This window comes from Ailuropoda melanoleuca, chromosome 13 (assembly GCF_002007445.2).
Source record: "Ailuropoda melanoleuca isolate Jingjing chromosome 13, ASM200744v2, whole genome shotgun sequence".
NCBI lineage: Eukaryota > Metazoa > Chordata > Mammalia > Carnivora > Ursidae > Ailuropoda > Ailuropoda melanoleuca.
Window position 1 is genome coordinate 15,252,045 of NC_048230.1, and position 19,178 is coordinate 15,271,222.

Sequence of the window (19,178 nt, forward strand, 5' to 3'; positions counted from 1 at the left end):
AATCAAACTAAACTATACACGTCATAGCTGAAAAAAATTATTTGCATGATGCATTGCCCCTCTGAAAGCTCGGTAGCCACCTGCAAAAGAAATTTTTGTCTGTGTCAAAAAAAAAAAAAAAGAAAGATATAAATTCATGCTGGCAATGGACTCCCCTGAGGATACAGATAGGATTGAAAAGATAGAAATAAGATTTTAATTCACCAGTGATTTCTCCCCCTCCTCTCGAGCTTCTTTTTGATTTCTGAGCATCCATTTTCCTGGATTGTCCTGGGAGGGTTGCAAAGGTTGTAGTCCATTAACACAGTGGTGCTGTGGTGAAATGTCAGAATGGACAGAGGGAAATAGTCATAGTGGGGACATAGGCTGGCCTTTTTCTGCTCCTGGTCCTGGCCTTCCAACCAGAGTCGGGGTTACCCAATGACCCCCTTTTTCCTCCATCCAAATGACACCCTTTGGCATGCCTTACCTTAAAAGAAATACAAATCTGCCACCCAGTCTCTTGTTCCTTAACTGCTCCCCGATTTGCACAAGCCCTGCCCAAATTTGGACAATTTGGAGTTGTTCCTGCGATACATCTACCCAAGCTACCCCAAGGTCAACTCTAGGACAGTGATTTCAAACATCCGTGTGCACCAGAACCACCTGGATGGCTTGTTAAAAAACAGTTTCTGATTCAGTGAGTCTGAGGCAGGGCTTGAGAATTTGCATTTCTGGCAAGTTCTGAGAATGAGACCATACTTGGAGAACAACTGTGGAGGCAGGTGTAGGGAGGGCATCCTTCCAGAAACTTGTGCTATGGCGCCATCTAGTGGTCCGAGGCCACGGAGGCAGCGACCTGTACAGGGAAAGTTGCAAGACCCTGAAATTCACCCCTCCCCACACACCAAGAGCGTCTTGCTTTGAGTGGAGGGTATTCACTTTTGTTATCTCTACGTTCTTTGTAAGATTTTTATTGAAATCAAACGATCTCTTTTCATCCTCGGAACAACCACAGGGCAGAACTGAGACTGAAATCTTTTGAGGCCAGAAACCACATAGTGCAAACAGACCTTGGTGTTTGTCCTCCAAATACTGCTAACCAAAGGCGTGACAATCCTAGCACACTGGCAGACAGCAAAACAGCCACCCAGGTCACACAATACTCAAACCCTAATTTAACCCAAAATTTCGTCCTAGCCAAGTCAAGGGAGGAAATAAAGAGTTTCATCTTGTCCCAATCTGAAGCAAAGAAGCATATCTTTTAGGAGGGAAATCAAATTACCCCAAGTTCCTGGGTAGGGCCCAGCAATTTGCATTTTAAGCAAGCCCTCCAGGTAAGTTCTGAAGCAAACGGCCTGAGCCCCAACTTGAGGCTCCAACAGGAGCCACGAGAGATGTCCACGCGTCTACCAGCCACCCTTTAAAAAGCAAAAAGAAACACATGTGACTGATCGTATCTTGTTTAACCCACTATAACCAAAATGTTGCATTCTTTTTCTCTAACCGTGCTTTTTCTCCCAAGGTTACCGTTTACACTTACAACACCTCTCCATCTGGACAAGTCATGCCTCAAGTGCTCCGTGGCCCCACGTGGCCAATGGCTACCATGCTGGACAGCACCGCTCTCGATGCGTTGAAACTTGGAGCTGATGGAAATGTTCTTCCATGATCTGCATTTAGGCATCATTTATTGAACACTTTCCACCAGGCTCTGTGCTAAGTGCTTTCCATGCTTTATGCCAGTGGTTTCATGCCAACCCTCTTAGCACTCTTGAGATAGAGAGGATGCTGGGAATCATCCACTGCCACCACCATGGCCGCATGTCCGGAGGGTCCAGAGGACACAGAAGGAAGAGCGTGATTCCACCACTGCAGGTCCTGTGGGCTCCGGCGGGAAGGATGCTGGGGCGAGGCTGGATTCCAATCAACCGGGATGAAGTGGATTCAAGGGTGGGGCGGGATTGGCCTGGAACCACACACCTGGTTAGATAGGATTTATAGTGGCAAGCAACAGAAATGGATTAGGGATTATAACCAGGAAGGCCACTGGGCAAGGCGACAGGACAGCAGCAAAAAGGGCAGCTGGGTAGGAAGAGCTCGGAGCGGTCTCTCTCTCAAGCAGGATTCTCAGTCCCAGAAACACATCAGAGTCACCTGGTGAGCTTTTTTTTTCTTAAAGATTTTATTTTTTTAAAAGATTTATTTACGTAATTTCCACACCCAACGTGGAGCTTGAACTCACGACCCTGATCTCAAGACTCACATGCTCTACCGACTGAGCCAGCCAGGGCCCCCCTGGTGAGCTTTAAAAAATCCTGATGTGCCAATAACTACTGAAGCTAAACATATTCCGACCCCACGGCCCAGGAGGCCTCCTCCCAGGCGCAGGCCCAAGAGAAATGTACACATATATCACCGAAAACCCAAGAAGGAGTCATAGCAGCTTTATTCCCGACAGCCCCAAAGGGACACCTAAATGAACACTCATGGTTCCTCCTTCCTGGTTCCTACTCATGAAAGAATGGAAGGGGCAGCTGTGTGGTGTTCATGAGGCAGAAGCCACACACCATCTCAGAGCCGGTGGCCAGTGGAGGGAGCGGGATGCAAGAGTACTTGCTCAAAGTTCCGGAAAAGGCAAAGCTAATCTTACAAAGGTCAAATAATGGTCACTGCAGAGAGGGTGCTGGCCAGACAAGGGCATGAGAAGAACTCCTGGGGTCCTGGGAATGTCCATCTTCCCCTGACTAGGGCGACCCAGGCGTATCTGCATATAAGCACATCACGTCCTACCCTCAAGCATTGTGCACTTTATGGAGTTTAACAGAGGTATTTGTTATACTCCAGAAGTAGTAATTCTAAAAAATATATCTCAATGCCCAGGCTGCCACCCAGCCCAGCGAACTCTGCATCTCTGAGAATGGGTCCGTGCACCGGTGCTTTTCAAAGTGATTCCAGTATGCGGCCACAGTTGGACACTACTGGCCCGAAACAGCACTTCTCGAACTTGTGTGAGCACATAAAACCCTTACGGGTCTTAGTAAAAGGAAGAGTGAGTTCAGTACGATGGGGCTTGGGATTCTGCTCCCAGGTGCTGCCGGCACTCTGGGATGGTGGACCACACTCTGCTGCCCAAAAAGGGTCTCCTGGTCTACCCTGGGTTCGTGCCCACCCTACGTGAGCGGAGGGTTCTGTGCTGGATCACCCTACTGGGAACAAGGCTTCTACCAGGAGGGGAATCTACAAGACACAGAGCTGCCCACCGCGGAGAACCTTAGGGACCCATTAGATTCTGTAATTCTCAAAGTCTAAAGAATTCACGGTTGGAAAAAAGGCAGGAAATACTAAGGCCGCATTTAAGTTTGGTTGAATAGGGGGGCAAATATGGAGGGGTGTTTACAGTGGGGAGGTCAGCAAACTTTTTCTGTAAAGGACTAGTTTTTGGTTTTTTTTTTTAAAGATTTTATTCATTTGAGAGAGCACAGATGGGGAGCTGCAGGAAGAAAGGAGAGAGAGAAGCAGACTCCCCGCTGAGCAGGGAGCCTGATGTGGAACTTATCCGAGGACCCTGAGATCATGACCCGAGTAAGCCGAAGGCAGATGCTTAACCGACTGAGCCACCCAGGAGCCCCAAGGACTGGGTATTTCTTTCTTTTTTTTTTTTTTTAAAGATTTTATTTATTTATTCGACAGAGATAGAGACAGCCAGCGAGAGAGGGAACACAAGCAGGGGGAGTGGGAGAGGAAGAAGCAGGCTCATAGCGGAGGAGCCTGACGTGGGGCTCAATCCCACAACGCCAGGATCACGCCGAGCCGAAGGCAGACGCTTAACTGCTGTGCCACCCAGGCGCCCCAAGGACTGGGTATTTCTGACCTTGCAGGGCATACGGTCTCTATGGCAGTTCAAGTTGGTGGTTGTAGCACAATGGACAATATGCAACCCAATGCCCGTGGCTGTGGACCAATAAAACTGTACTTACAAACACAGGTCTGGTTTGTGGCCTGAGGCCGACACTACGCTGTCATCTGTATGTGTGAGGGATGGGCCCTCTCGGAGAAAACACGAGAAACTAAATCATCTCCCTGGAGAGGAAACGAGGGGGCCTGGGGCACACGGCAAGGAGACACCTTTCACTGGTTATTCTTCGATACCTTTGGAATCACCTATTGTATCACCTACTAAAAAAAATGAAAGGACGAAAAGATAGGACTTCTACACGAGGTATTTGCAGACAGCCTCCCGTGAAGACATGCTTCCTCTTTCACCATCTCTTTCTCCAAGTGGCCCCGAGCCAGAGCCACAGGACAACCCCCATCCTGTGGGAGGGTGGCCCTTGCTATGCAGTTGCCCCCTACCACCCTCACCTCTTTCCTCGGCCTTCTCTTCCTTCAAGGTGGTGGGAGGCCACCTCCCTCAAGGAGCCCACCCAGAAACATGGGAATGCCAGCCTCACTCACCCTCCTGGCAACACGGCCCTTCGGCCACATATAGAGAAACGGAGGCATCGCATGTGGTAAGAGCAGCGTCTGGAGTCTGGAAGGCCCGAGTCCCCGTCCTGGCGCTGCTGGTTTGCAGCCCGTTTCCCACCTTGGTGCTTCCCACCTCGGTGCAGTTGCCAGGACCCCCTAAGGAAGTGAGGGAAGGCACCTCCACAGGAAAGCACCATCTGTGTGGAGAGCACCGAGCTCCCCTCCCCAGGGAGCGATGTTCCTACGGACCAGCGTGTCTCATCCTCGCAGCGCCCTCGCAGGATGCCTGGCAGACAGCAGGCACCCAGTGGAGAGAAAGACATCAGTGGGAACAGGCAGAGCTCCTGCCTGTCACCAAGCCAAGGAAGCTGAAGAAAGGCAAGAAATCCATCCCAGGTCGAGGTAGGAGGTGTCTGCCTTCGGGGCCTTCCAGGGCTTCTCAAATGGCGTCTGTCCGACCAGATGTCAGCCGGGCCTATTTCTAGCAACAAACAGCCAAGATCTCGCCTAGATAATTTGCTTTGTAAAAATACAAAGTCAGCCAGCCTCATTAACAGGAATCTTCAGGAAGGCTCTTATTTACAGAACAAATCAGTCTAAAGGCAAAGCCGGCAAGACCTCTGTGTTCATCTAATTCACCCCCAGGTTTTACGAATGGAAGGAGGGGGGTAGAGAGGGGTAGAAACTTGCCCCAAGGCCCATGGCCAGAGCTCTGAGTCCTCAGAGGAAAGGTCAGGGGCCCAGAACAAGGGACCATCGATCAGGTCAGGCTAGAACAGGCTGCAGATAACACACCACCTCAACCCCAGTGACTCAGGACAGACTTGCTCCGCACACCAACATCCATGCGGGACCGGCTGCAAGTCTGCTGCTGGGTCATCTTCAGGCCAGGACCCGGGGGCACGGACTGGGCTCCCCTGCAGCACAGCCACTGCACGGAGGGAGAGGGCAAGTGAGTCTGCCTCGGGACACACTCTGCCTCCACCTGCCGAGCACACGTGTACGAGGGGGTGCCGTCCCACTGCAGGGGAGGGGGGGACAGGTTTTTTGGCAGGGAGACCTCCACTCCAGCAGAGACGCTCAGCTGAATAACTGCTGGTGTCAGGACAAAAAGACAGAAATGTTCAGATGTACAAGGCGTTCTGAAAACCAAAAAAAGTCAGTCATACTCCACACGAAAGTAAATCAAAATAAAGACCTCAGGAGCAGGTATGTAAGAAATAGTAGGAGTAACGCTGGTGAGACAAAGTTGGGCAAAAATGTTTCCCGGTAACATGACTAAAGTTTAATGTCACCATTCTAAAACTCTTGAGATAGATGCTGATGTGAAAAAAGTTTGAATTCTGAACTGGATTCTAGAGGATTCTAACAAAACCCAGGAGACAGAGAAAGTGTGTGCATTCACACTTGTAGGAAGAAAGGCAAAAATCTTTCTGCTGAGTCTCCCTTTTGGGGGGAAAGGAGGACTTAACTATGTTATATTAAGAGAAATATAAATTCAAAGTTACTGGCGAATACCTGATATCCACTGATAACAAAGAAACAAGATGTTAAGTGCTAAATTTAGGGGGTGGCTCAGTTAAGAATCTGCCTTACGCTCAGGTTATGATCCCAGGGGCCTGGGATAGAGCCCCATATTGGGCTCCCTGCTCAGTGGGGAGCCTGCTTTTCCCTCTCTCTCTGCCCTCCCCCTCCCCCACTCCCTGCTTGTGCTCTGCCCTCTCTCATGCTCTTGCTCAAATAAATAAATCTTTTAAAAAATAAAAGCTAGGGGCGCCTGGGTGGCACAGCGGTTAAGCGTCTGCCTTTGGCTCAGGGCGTGATCCTGGCGTTGTGGGATCGAGCCCCACATCAGGCTCCTCTGCTATGAGCCTGTTTCTTCCTCTCCCACTTCCCCTGCTTGTGTTCCCTCTCTCGCTGGCTGTCTCGAATAAATAAATAAAATCTTTAAAAAAAATAAATAAAAATAAAAAATAAAAGCTAAAATCATTACAGGAAAAAATTCTGATCAAGCAAATGAGAAAAGCAAAAACAAAAACTACCCAAAACCAAAACATAACAGAAAAATGAACTACATGGCAAATAACATCCCAACAGTGACCACAACGAACAAGCCACATTCACCTGACCTCTTAGATTTCGCTAAAAGAAAATTTTAAAAACTTCTAGCACTGTGCTGTTTATAAACCATCCACACACCTCATTAGTTGAGTGACAGAAAAAAATATAAAATTTAAAAACAAAAAGCACCAAACAGAACACCAACAATGAGAAAATATCACCCATGGGCTTCTTTCAGAAGTTTCCACCTAAGAAGAACAGGAAAACGTTGACAATACTGGAATCTTTTAATGCACTTTTCTTGGAAATGGAAAGTACAGACCCCCCCCCCCAAAAAAAAGTGGAGGGAGGGGGCAAGAACGAAAAACTAGATATGAATAATTTACAAGCTCAATTTAATATAGTACATAAAACTTTATAACAAATCAACAACATGCATTATTTTTTCCAAATGTCGGTAGAACATTCACCATGATTGCCTCTCAAAAAAAATCATGCTAAAGGTCATCTGGAAAAATAAATGTGCAAAAGAACCCAGAGCTTTTTGAATACGGACAAACATCAACATAAGGCCGTCAGTACTGGTGTGATGCTGATCAGTGGGACAGTCTGGTACCCAACAAGGCAGCCACCTGTGGCTGAGCACCTGAGCCGTGGTTAGTCGGAAAAGACAGGCTGGAAATGTGAAATCTACACACAGGATTCCCAAAACTTAGTATGAAAATACTATAAAATCTCATTGATATTTCCAATGTGCATTACATGTTGAAATCTTGGGCTAAACAAACTATTCAAATTAGTCACACCTGGTTTTTTCCTTCCTAATGAGGCTCCTAGAAAATTTTAAATTACACACGTGGCTCACATGTTTCTACTGGACAGTGCTGGTCCAGAAACCATCCAGATGTTCTCTTTTCTGTCCATATCCCTGATGACCTTTCCCAGTGGAGATTTTTTTCCTTTCTAGATCATCAAAGATCAAAAACGTTCACTCTGGTCTACATGCTACCTGTTCTTCCTGGCTTTATTTACATTTCTCCAATTTTAATTTCTTATATAAGCAAAATGATTGATCACCTCCTGCCATGGTGTTTTTCCCATTCTCAGTTTAAGACTGTTTTGCGGGCTGATGACTTAACGAGTATAGCCTCTACCTGGGGATGCGGAACGAAGTGTGATCAGTTCTCATGTTGCTTCGGAGGAGCTGCGGTCGAGACCTGCCTTGGGACAACAGCCTGGCTTTGAGGGTCCAACTGCAAACCACTCTCTGAAGTCACCATCTATTTCCAGGGTCAGTCCCTGCCTCACTGGGGTTCCATGAGGACCAAGTATCTCCCGCAAAACAGCACACTGACACAGTAAGTTCCCCATCACTCCGGCTACTCATCTTGATTTATCTCAAGCCCGTGATGGTTAAGGGGCATGCATGAGGCTGTACAAGGCAGAGCAGTAACCCCGGCCCCAGCCTCCAGGCTGACACCCTGCTGGGAGCAGCCACTCGTGGCAGGGCCCCAAGGACTGGGGTGAGAAACAGTTGAAATAAACACCTGTAGTGAGAACAGGCTGGAAGCTCCAGCCTCCCGCACCCAGCTCTCCACCTGTCTCCCCCATACCCTGGGCAGGTGACCAAGTCTCCCTCCAGCACCATGAGTTTTCAAAGTCATACTTAAGCTGTCCCCTGGATGGCCCGGTTAACTCGGAGCACATGTCTGAAATACTGGCCAGAGGACTGGCGTCCAGAATGGGGGAGCCGGGACCTCCATAAATCTACTCCTAAGAGCAACAAGATGACCAACAAAATGGTCAAAATCAACTTTTTCCCAACTCCGTAATCTGAGAAGGGTTAACTCAAAGAGTACATGCCCTTCGCCAACCTCCAAACTCACTTTACTCCCATATACCAAAGCCTTCTTAAATGGACCCAGCCCTAGGGCTGAGACTGTAAGCCCTGAGCAGCCCACCTCCTCATCCCCACTACCTATCTGCCCCAATCCTGGGGGCCTTGTCCAAGGAATCCTGACCCATCACTTGTCACCCCAGGAGTTGTCTCACTGGGAGCCCTTATCTTGTCTGGACCACCCCATCCCCCACCAGGAACCAGAATTCTGGGGCTCCCTCCATTAAAACCTCTCAATAGCTCCCAAAGGCCAAATCTGCACACCAGGCTTTGCGACTCTCCCCAAACTAGCTTGAAGGCGCCCACACCCCCTTGTCTGCTCCAGTGATGCAGAGTTTACAGAAAAAGCTGAGACTGGGTGCAACCCAAGCTGGCCAATGTCACAGCCCATTACTGCTGGGACTTAGGTCATCCTGCAGCTATGATCGCATGAGAGCTCGCCTGGGGCCAAACTCTAGAGAAGCACACTCCCATGATTTTACTTCATTGCCCTGAGGTTGAGGTTAGTCCCATGAGCTGATCCCACAGATGAGGGAAAGCAACCACTCAGTACCTACAGCTAGGGGAGTGGCTGCAGCTCTGTGGGAGGATTCCCTCAGGGGGAAGGGTCCTCAGTCGGTCAAGCATCAGACCCTGGATTTCCACTCAGGTCATGATCTCAGGGTTGTAGGACTGAGATCGAGCCCCATGTTGGGCTCAGTGGGGCGTCCACTTTCTTTCTCCCTCTTCCTCTGCCCCTCCCTCCTGTGTATACACGCTCTCTATAAAATAAATAAATATATAAAAGAATCAAACGTCATTCTGCTCTCCCCATGTAGGCATATATTGTTCCTACCGCTGTAACCAATGACATAACTTCAAAGATCTATTGAGAATGCCCAAAGAATTGTGGAAACCAGTGCTTTAAACTCAGGCCTGGCTATCTGAGACACTCACCAGGGAAAGCCAGAGGAAGCTTGGCTGCCACCTTGAGGGGCAAGGAGAGGGAAAAATGGAAATTTCTGGCTAACTGGTCTTCCCAGAGCCCTGGGGCTCCTTCAGAGCGCCCCTCCAGCCCACCACTCACCACCACCTCCTCACTCCCCACCCCAACCCTTTCACCCTGGAAGAAATGGACTCAAAGCTACAGTGTATACAGTTCAAGATTTATATAAGTTACTTTCTTATGTCGGCACAATGCTGAAGCCAGTCTAAAAAAAGAAACACACCACGGGAAGGTAATTCAAATGAGTTGATTTTTTTTTTTTTAAACAAATTTGTACAGGAAAAAAAAAAATCCCCGCTCACAATCTATACCCTACAGTCGCCCTGTCCAGTATGCGGGAAGCCACAGGAGGAGCCCGCAGGGGTGCTGTGCGCTGCAGAAGTTACTTCTGCTCACAGATGATGTGGGGTGTGGAAAAATCTTGAGTTCCCTTTGTTCTCCAGTGTATCTTATACAAAATATTACATTTTTTAAACATATATTTACAGAGTTTGCACAAATAGAAAATGGTTACAAATTACAACCAGGCTTGGCAAGATAACCGTTCCCCTCCCCCACCGACCAAGGCCAAAGGCCTGACTGCTTCATATTTACATATGCATTAAAAAGTCTGCCTTCCTAGAGACCCAGATGAAGTTTATAAAAAGTGATTAAACATCATAAATTCATTGACATAAGCTGTACAAGTAATCAATACCAATTAGTGATTTCATGTCTTGCTCCCTGAAGAAAGATTTTGAAGGAAAAGAAACCCTCAGGCAACACATCCCTTGGCCCATCTGCTGCAGGTGGTCTGGCTCTGAGTGAGGGGAGGAGGTGGGAAGGAAGAAGGGAACCGAGGTGGTGGAGGGCAACTTGGTTCAGACAGTTTTACTTTCACTTTCTTTTCTTTTTTTTTTTTTTAAAGGCTTGGAACCAGGCTAAACTGACTGGCTTGTTATACACCATCCCATGGCTTTGAAGGAACCCATGGTTCCTTCCTTGTCTCAGAGAGGAGACTTCTCAACATGACAACAGTGTGGGGGAAAAAAAAAAGATGACTTTCTGGGGAAGATAACGTTTGTTATTCTGATGTAACGTCTTTGCCTCAGCGCCAAGCCCAATTTCAACAGTGCAAAAAGACTTCAGGAGCGTCTGTGGGGGACGGGGGTCAGAGGCTCGCGTAGTAGCTGTCTACCCACTGAGCAAGTCCTCGCTCCACCAGCGACCGGTTTATCAACACCGCCTAGAAAACAAAGTTCCCTTGAGAGCTTTGCCCACTGCATCTCAGGGCCAGCTGTCAGGCCAACTCGGGTTCTCCCCCTCTTGGTGCCAGGTGACCACGGCATGCTAAAGGTAGGAGAGAAGTAGGGGGTGGGGAACAGGACTCTTCCAGGCCAATGGGGGCATTTACTGAATGTTCTGTCAGCATGAGGGCAGGCTGTTCAATACACTAAAGAAATCTAAGTGTTAACACGATGAAATGGGGTGGCAAAAAACCCAGTGGACACAAGGTCCAGAAAGGTCCTACGTCCAGGAAGGACCGCCGACATTTTGTGGTGGGGCCTGTCCTGTGCACTGCAGGAGGTTTCGCGGCACTCCCCAGCCTCTACCTGCCAGATGCCGCTAGCATCGCCACCCCCCAACTGGGGCAACCAAAAACCATCTCCGGACATTGCTGAATGGGGGGGGGGGCGCACTGGTCTACAGTCACCTCCTCCGACTAGCTCAAGAGGAGACAATGGCAGATTCAGCTCCAAGTCAATCCATGACCGCTGGCCAATAACTCAAAGGAAAAGAACAGAACTTACTTCATTTCCAACCACACTCCACAGCTGAATCAGAGGAAGGCCAGTCGGGCTGTAACTTGTCACCTAGAAAAACAACAGAAGAAAACAAGCCTGTTGACAAGCCACCCCACACACCCCTCCTTAAAGAATGCTGGCCAACCCAGGGCCCAAGCCACAAAGGAGTAAGGAATTCAAAGGTCAGTTCGCAAGAACGCAAGATCCTTGGTAAGAGAGGCCGGGAGGCACTGCACAGAAGGCAGGCGGGGGCTCGTCAGACAGACCCTGTCCCGCCGCGCGCCGCCCACACCCGCACCTGAGCCAGCAGCGCCGTGTTTCCGGTCATCTCGCTCATGGCTGCGTCCGCTTCGGGTGAAAAGTGGTCGTCGTCTTCGAAAGGAAAAAGAAAAGAAGCATTTAGGCTTTCCCGGAGGCAACGCATCCTTGTCGCTCCCACAGCTTCCGGGGCTCCTCCGAGCGGATGCCTGGGACTGCCAGGCACCAGAGAACTTCACCGGGAAGCCACCTGCGGCAGAACAGAGGCCAGGCCCCCGTGCGACCTGCTGTGAGACAGAAACGCTGCCTTCAAGGGAAGGGCTCCCACCGCCGCCACCACCAATTTGGGCGCTGACCGGGCTCAACCTTCCTGCAGTGAGGCCGTGACACGACGAGGGCGGGGCCAGCGAGCGCAGCGTGGGCGGCCAGCGGGCGGGCCAGGCGCGCGCTCCGTCAACGCAGCTACGCGCCAGCGCGCGGCCGGCGCCAGAGGCGGCAAGGATGGAGAGGCAGGGTCAGGGGGGCCGTCGGCCGCACTGACGGAGGAGGGCGCGCTTCAGCTGGACTTGCACAGAGCGCGGAGGCGGACAGAAACGGAGGGGAGCAGCGCAAGAGCAAAAAAGGAAAACAGAAGCAGGCTCCGGCCCAGCGCGCAGGCCGCCAGGGCTGCAGCCAGCCCGCAGGGCTTCTGAGCCCTTCCCGGATGCAGACCAGAGTGTCGCACGACCCGACTATCACCTACAAATACAAATTCCCTGTTATGGGGGCAGCTGCGACTTGACCACCGTCCACATACCAGTTCCTGGGTTTATGGGATTCCCTCGGCCACCCTGAAGGACAGATACTGCCCCATTTTCCAGAGGGTTTAAAAAACTGATGAGGCTAACTCTCTTGCCCAGGATCACTCTGTCCCCCTTCCGTCTGGGGGCAGGGTCAGTCTAGGATACCACACAGGTGAGTGTCCGCACGGTCCCCACGGTGCCTGGGAGCTGAGGCCCAGCTGAGCAACGCTACACACCTCCACACCTACCCTCGACTACGGAGAGATACTAGGACCCTGGGTCTCAGCTACATTCTGGAAAGTGCCTATGTTAGAAACCTCTCAAAGTTGGCAGCCTGGGTAAAGTCCAGAACGGTGGTCCTGAAAGGGTGGTCCATGGGCCAGCAGCACTGGCATCACCTGAGTCTTTGTTAAGAGAGGCACGTCCTCGGGCCTCAGCCTAGACCTATCCAATCCAAAACTAACAGAGGCAGCAAGCTGTGTTAGCCTAAGACCTCCGGGCACAAATGAGGCTCTCAGAGAGAAAGACCTACTCTCAACAACTGTGCCCACCATGTCAGGGGCCCCATCTGTTACCTGACAAGGGCATCACACTGTCCAGAAGGACCTCTGCTCCCTGGAACGGCAGAGTCACAAAGTCAGATCTAGAAAGGCAAAGAAGGAACACTGTTTATGAACCTGAAAGCTGACACCACCTCAGGCCAATACTTACCTTGTGTTTTAGCCCTGTGAGACCTCAGCAAACCCAAGACAAAGCCAAGCAGAGGCATATACGACAGGCAGCAAGCTGCAGCTCCCAGCATGCCTGAATGCAGGCTTCCCCCTGCAGCAGCCTGACCTCAGAGGGACTGCTGGCGTCAAGCTCCCAGAGAGAAGCCTGCTTCATGTCTGCCCTAGGATACTTGGGGGACCTCTGCAACAAGACAGTCCTTTCTAGCTGAGATGAGCATGCAGTCTGTTTCTAGCAGACTCTGCCAAACCAGAGTAGGCAGCAGAAGAAAGACTCAACCTAGGTCCCAGCTTGGCAGAACTGAGCCAGCTCTGCAGAAATCCCACATCCCAACACCCGGGGTGTGTGCATGTCTGAGGAGTGTGGACCCACCGGATCTGCCGGAGCACGTCCACTTTCACTCTCTTATATCCACCATAGTCCACGTAGCGGATCTCCACTTCATTGCTTTCCTCATAGGAGGCCACCACTTGGGCTCGCCACCAGGCACCATCCACGCCGGGGGCAGCACAGATGACCGTTACTGCAGGTCAGGAAGAGAGCGTGTGGATACTCCTGGCATAGTGCAGGGCACCAAGGGTCACCCACCTTCCCACGTTACTTCTCAGGGGCCTGTGTCTCCACAGGGCTGGGGAACAGCCAGGAGTCTCCAAAGCTTCCCTGAAGCCCGAGACTGGCCAAGGGAAGGACCTGCACGTGGGAAATCTGGCCTCCCATGCATGCCACCCAAAAAGCTCTCCAGACCAAAAAGCATTCTTCCAGATCCATTTATTCTGAAACCCACTAAAGCCTGAGATGGACAAGGATTGACCAGAAGGAAACAAGTAAAATCCAAAACTCAGGGAATGGGGATTTATATTCTTAAGGGAAAGTCCCAGAAAGAATCAAGAACCTCCAAGTGCAGCAGATCTCGTTGGCCTGGTATCTGGAGCCTGTTCTGGCCTGTGGAGACTCAGAAGTCGATCAGAAGAGGACCCCCAGGCTTAAGCCTTTCTCGCCTTTGCTTCAGGAAGGTGTCCCAGGCAGCCAAGGCCAGGGAGCAAGTGCACCAGCAGTCACCAACCCCACCCTGCGGCAGCTGGGCCAGGACAGATGGAACTACAGGGTGAGGGCCTGCACACACAGCTGACCACATTATGTCCTCACCTTGACCCTTAAAGGGAACCCCTGGTACAGTCACCTTTTAGACCCCAGTTTGGTCTTCACTGATGGATCAAAGCAACGTTAAGAGACTCTGATGACAATTAAATCCTTATTTCTGCTACAGGTAGCTTCAAAGTTTCCCTTAAAGCCTTAAAACCCCAACAGAGTGGTCCAGGTTAGGAGTCCCTAGGGGTGGGTGAAGAGATGTTCTGACACTGGATTCTTGCCAAAAAGGGCAATAAGAATATAGTGACCAAGCACAGACTCAGGAGCACAACTGCGTTTAGACCCCAGTTCTTGCTCAGGTATCCCCTGGACCAGCGACCTGACTTCAGAGCCTGTTTTCTCATCTGTCACATGGAGGGGAGACACCCCACGGCAGGGGTCTATTGCTCTCAGGGAGCTTCTCCGAGAACCATCATCTGATCAGGTACTTTACATATAACACACATACAATCCAACCCTGATTCCTCAAACAAGTGGGCATCGCCCCATTCAACTGATAAATGGCAAAGCTGGGATCTGAACTCATGTGTCAAAAATCTACTCCAATCCCATGGGACTCTGTCAGCCAGTGAGAAGACCATTTCCATTGGGATAGCTGGGAAACTCAGCCCAGGAGTGACTCCACACTGACGGCAAGACTCAGGGATGCTGCTTCCGTGAGGGATCCCAGAACAGCCTCCTCCTGGGTCAAGACCAAGGGCAGGGGGCGCCTGGGTGGCATGGCGGTTAAAGCGCCTGCCTTCGGCTCAGGGCGTGATCCCGGCGTTACGGGATCGAGCCCCACATCGGGCTCCTCCACTATGAGCCTGCTTCTTCCTCTCCCACTCCCCCTGCTTGTGTTCCTTCTCTCGCTGGCTGTCTCTATCTCTGTTGAATAAAGAAATAAAAAATCTTAAAAAAAAAAAAAAAAAAAAAAAAAAAAAGACCAAGGGCAGAACAGGCCACCCCCAGAACTCCTCCCCCTGGCCTGGCCAGAGCCCGAGGCTCCCCAGCTGACCCCAGGGCAGCACTTACTTTCCACTGGGGTGGGCAAGGTGGGGATTCCGGGCTGAGAGTAACACAGGTACATCTGCTGGTCCAGGCTGCGCAGTGCATGGAAGGTAGGGTGCGTGTGCTGCTGCACGAACAAGTGCCCGGCGTTGACCTGGTTGACCACGATCACCTCCACGGTGACGCCATCGGGCAGCATGAGCTGTAGGGAAGGGAAAGGAGCAGCAGGCACTGCAGCAATCCTTCTCTTCTCATGTTTGAGATAAGCCCTGAGGCCCCAGGGCAAGCTTCTGAACTGGCACATCTCTGAGAAGGGTGTCGCAGCCCAAAGCAACATGGCACCCAAATGGCAGAAGCCCAAGGACAACTACTTCAGCCATGGAAAGTGTGGCACCTGTGGCCCTTGTCCTGCAATGCCAAGAGTGATCTCTAGAGGAGGCCTCGTCCCAGGGCTGGGCAGGGAACTCTCTTGAGGAGCCGAACACCCAGGGAAGGCAAGGGAATGACAGGCCCTGGAGAACAAGCCACCAGAGAATAAGAGGTGGGCAGGCCCCAGGCCCGTCAGCCAGCAACCTGGGCCCTGCAGCTGAGCCCAGGAGCTCCAAGTCCCACGGGGTCCCTCTACTTTGCTTTCCTGCCAGCAAGAATCCAACAGTCTGAGGCATTCTGTCTCCTCCTCTCTGGTATCTGGACCTCAGACCTCCTCCAACTCATTCCCACTCTGGATTGGGAATGTAGGTTTGCTCAGTGGCCAGGCCCTACATTAAAGGCCCTAGCAGAGGCCAAGACTGCTCTCAAAAAGACTTGTCCCTAGGGCCCTGGGTGGCTCAGTTGGTTAAGCACCTGCTTTCAGCTCAGGTCATGATCCCAGGGTCCTGCGATCAACTCCCACATCAGGCTCCCTGCTCGGCGGGGAGTCTGCTTCTCCCTCTCCCTCTATTCCTCCTGCTTGTGCTCTCTAGTCTCTCTCTCTGTGTCAAATAAATAAATATAATCTTTTTTTTTTTAAGATTTTATTTATTTATTTGACAGAGATAGAGACAGCCAGCGAGAGAGGGAACACAAGCAGTGGGAGTGGGAGAGGAAGAAGCAGGCTCATAGCAGAGGAGGCTGATGTGGGGCTCGATCCCACAACGCCGGGATCACGCCCTGAGCCAAAGGCAGACACTTAACCGCTGTGCCACCCAGGCGCCCCAATAAATATAATCTTAAAAAAAAAAAAAGAAAAGAAAAAAAAAGACTTGTCCCTAGTCATTAGTTTTCCCAATGCCAAGTTACGGGCAACCCTAGGTGCTCTGGGCACAGTAAGATGTTGAGGCCACCTTCCAGTCAGTTGGCAGGGCCTCTGGCTAAGAGTCCTGACCTCCACTCCTCCCCCCAGTACAGCTGGTTGAAAGGCACCTGGGATCTCCTCTCCAGCTCCACCAAGCCACACAGAGAGCAAGGGAAGGAAGCCATCCCAGCTGCTCAATTATTTACAATTAAAGAGTGGGTCTGGTCCAAGCCTCCTGGGGAAAAAATGCTAGGATTCAGAAGTAAAGCATGAAGTGGGGTTCAGCCCACTCCCCAATATCCACAGGAAAGTAACAGGACACCCATCCCTCCCCCCACGGCACAAGTGTCTTTGGAGATACAGAACCAAGAAGTCAACCCTCCCAAACACACACCAGGAGACAATTTTCCTGAAGCAGCACATTCAGCCTGTGTGTGAAGTGCTGCTGTCATCTTAGCCTACAGAGCCCTACAATTCTTCCATGAGGGACAGATGGCTCAAAGAGAGCTGGCGGCATGCTGCAGGATCTCAAGTGATAGGCCCCAGAGACCCCACAGCCGCCAGCACACAAAGGCCCCAAGATGTCAGCTTTCCCTCCTGCCAAACTCCAGGAGCAACCTCCAAAGACCCACCTGGCTCCCAGGGCCGGGAGGGGAGGATTTCTTCTCTTTATAACCTAGGTACCTCCCGTGAGAAGGAAGGGGAAGGGAATCCTTCACCAGGGGCACCACTAGACCTCGCTCAACTAGGAGTAAGGAACACAAGAACCCACTCCAAGCCCATCCAGACCCACAACAGTGGGCCCCACCCAGGCCTCAGATGTCTTAGGCTAGGATTCTGGACACATCACCAGCTTTAAAGGGACCCAAGCCAGTCTGGGTGCACCCAGTCTCCTGGATAGACAATAATCCTTTCTAGGCAAATGTCTTGAAAATACAAAAGGTGCCAGGGCAGCAGAGCCCGAGAACAGTCCTTCCAAGTGGGGACAGAGGCATGTCTGGCTTTGTACCAGCACTTCAGCCCCAGAGCCCGGCTGCAAAGAACACAGGCTAGAAGCAGAACCAAACCGACCAGAGGAGGCCAAGGTGAGAGGTCACAGGCATCAATGAGCTCTTGGCCTACAGCCCACGGTCTTGGGAGTTTCTTATTTGGGAAAGGTTGGAGTGAAAGGGAGACAAGAAGGTCTTATCTGGTCCCCTAGGCGCATGCTCACCCAGGAAGTCATTGGAAGAGAAGGCAGTGCCAGGGATGGCAGTGGGGGAGCGTAGATATTGGTGAGGTTCAGTTCTTTGAACTTCTTCCCAATCAAGTTCAGTGCCTTGTCTACATGATGCTGAGAACCTAAATGGGGGTAGAGGCAGGAGAGTCACAGTGGGTATGACAAACAGCAAAACCAAACTCATGTATATACCCCACTCCACAAGAGTTTTCCTAGCATTCGAGTATATCTTTAAGGTGCCAGAAAGCTAAGTTTCGCCTTAAGAAGAAAGGCATCTAAAGAGGCCTGAAACCCACTGACCTTTCAAATGGTGCCCCTGCCGCTGTGTCCATGCTTTGAACACAATAGGAGGCTAGCAGATGGGAAAGGCCCAGCCCTGCCCGACCAGAGGGGAATCACGCTCTGCTCTGTGAGGGAGCCGTGTGAGGCAGCGGGCACCGTAAACCCAGGCCCCCCCAGCCTGCCGTCTGAGTGCCCATGCCTCTCCTGGCCAGAAGATCTGGGGGAGGGTGCTGAGGCTCCTTCAGGGAGCTGAACTGGAGAGGAGGGCCGAAGGAAGACCCCCCGCCCATGTTCCCTTCACCCAGGATATGCAGGGTTTTCTATTCAGAGACTTGGATTCCAAAAAGGGAATAATTGGAACTCAAATGCTTTACATTTCAGGGGAGGCAATGAAACCCGGGCCAGCAGCTGCCACCGACCTTCTATGTGGCAGATCTGGATGTTCTGGGTGTAAGGCAGGGTTGAGATGTAGATCTTGGCACCAGACGTTTGCTTCAGAAAACTCACATACCTCCCCTGCTTGCCAATGAGCCGACCAACTAAGTGCTGAGACAGAAAGAGACCATTGGGGGTGTTAATGGGAAAACAATTCCCTACGTTCCCAAAGACCTACCTTTGTTTTACACAAAGTCAAGCTCAAACACATCATTAACTGTGAACATGCTAGCACTCATTTGCCAGGCACTGTTGTGAGCACTTAGCTCTGAACCAGATACCTTTGTCACCATTTTACAGATGAGGTTAACAAGCTGAAAGAGGCGAAGTAACTCACCCAACATCACACAGCTACTAAGTGGCTGAACTACACAGTCTGGCTCTGGACTCAGCAGTTTCCATTTCTTCCCTGACAACCTGGCCCACATCCAGAAAGCTGCAAAGCCAGCGTCTTCTCCTCCCAAATCTATACTAGGAGAGGTTTCGCCAGCCAAAAGGGTCAATTTACCACTCCTCAGACCTCTTCAAGTCTATCCGGCTTTGATGATAAAGAGGCTCCATTTGAGAACCCTTGCACTTCTGTTGCCAACTGATAGCAGCCCGGAGCTCAAGGCAGACAGGAGCAGCTCAACTTAGCCATGATGTAAGTAAGACAAGCCCTGAGACAATCCCAAATGACCCCACCCCAGCAGAGCCACCAGGGACACGGTTACGCTGTACCCAGAGCTGCCTGCCCATGCCCTCTGCAACCACTGAAGGAGAAGAGGGCACGGTGGCTCTCAGGGTCACGGGGGGGGGGAGAAAACACCTAGGGAGCCAGCACCCCGGGGTCAAAGCAGCCCGCCTGACCCACAGTTCAAACCAAGCCAAGTCTCCACAGCAGCA

General features: G+C 51.1%; 1 protein-coding gene across 8 annotated transcripts in view; it reads right to left on the reverse strand.

Moving 5' to 3' along the window:
* Positions 1 to 613: 613 nt before the first annotated feature.
* AKAP1 (A-kinase anchoring protein 1) overlaps positions 614 to 19,178 on the reverse strand; it is a 42,692-nt gene continuing 24,127 nt past the window's right edge. For 3 of the 8 annotated variants that reach the window (XM_019795739.2, XM_034641245.1, XM_034641243.1), the window contains exons 4-11: positions 18,278 to 18,404; positions 17,571 to 17,698; positions 15,109 to 15,286; positions 13,318 to 13,468; positions 12,792 to 12,859; positions 11,475 to 11,548; positions 11,183 to 11,245; positions 6,889 to 10,617 (exon numbers count right to left, since the gene is read on the reverse strand). In XM_019795739.2, coding sequence (XP_019651298.1) covers positions 10,543 to 10,617; positions 11,183 to 11,245; positions 11,475 to 11,548; positions 12,792 to 12,859; positions 13,318 to 13,468; positions 15,109 to 15,286; positions 17,571 to 17,698; positions 18,278 to 18,404 — 864 coding nt within the window. In that variant the 3' untranslated portion in view covers positions 6,889 to 10,542. Of the gene's footprint in view, positions 1,963 to 6,888; positions 10,618 to 11,182; positions 11,246 to 11,474; positions 11,549 to 12,791; positions 12,860 to 13,317; positions 13,469 to 15,108; positions 15,287 to 17,570; positions 17,699 to 18,277; positions 18,405 to 19,178 lie in introns of those variants that run through there. The other 5 variants (XR_004619811.1, XM_034641244.1, XM_034641247.1 and 2 more) reach the window with 5 other exon arrangements.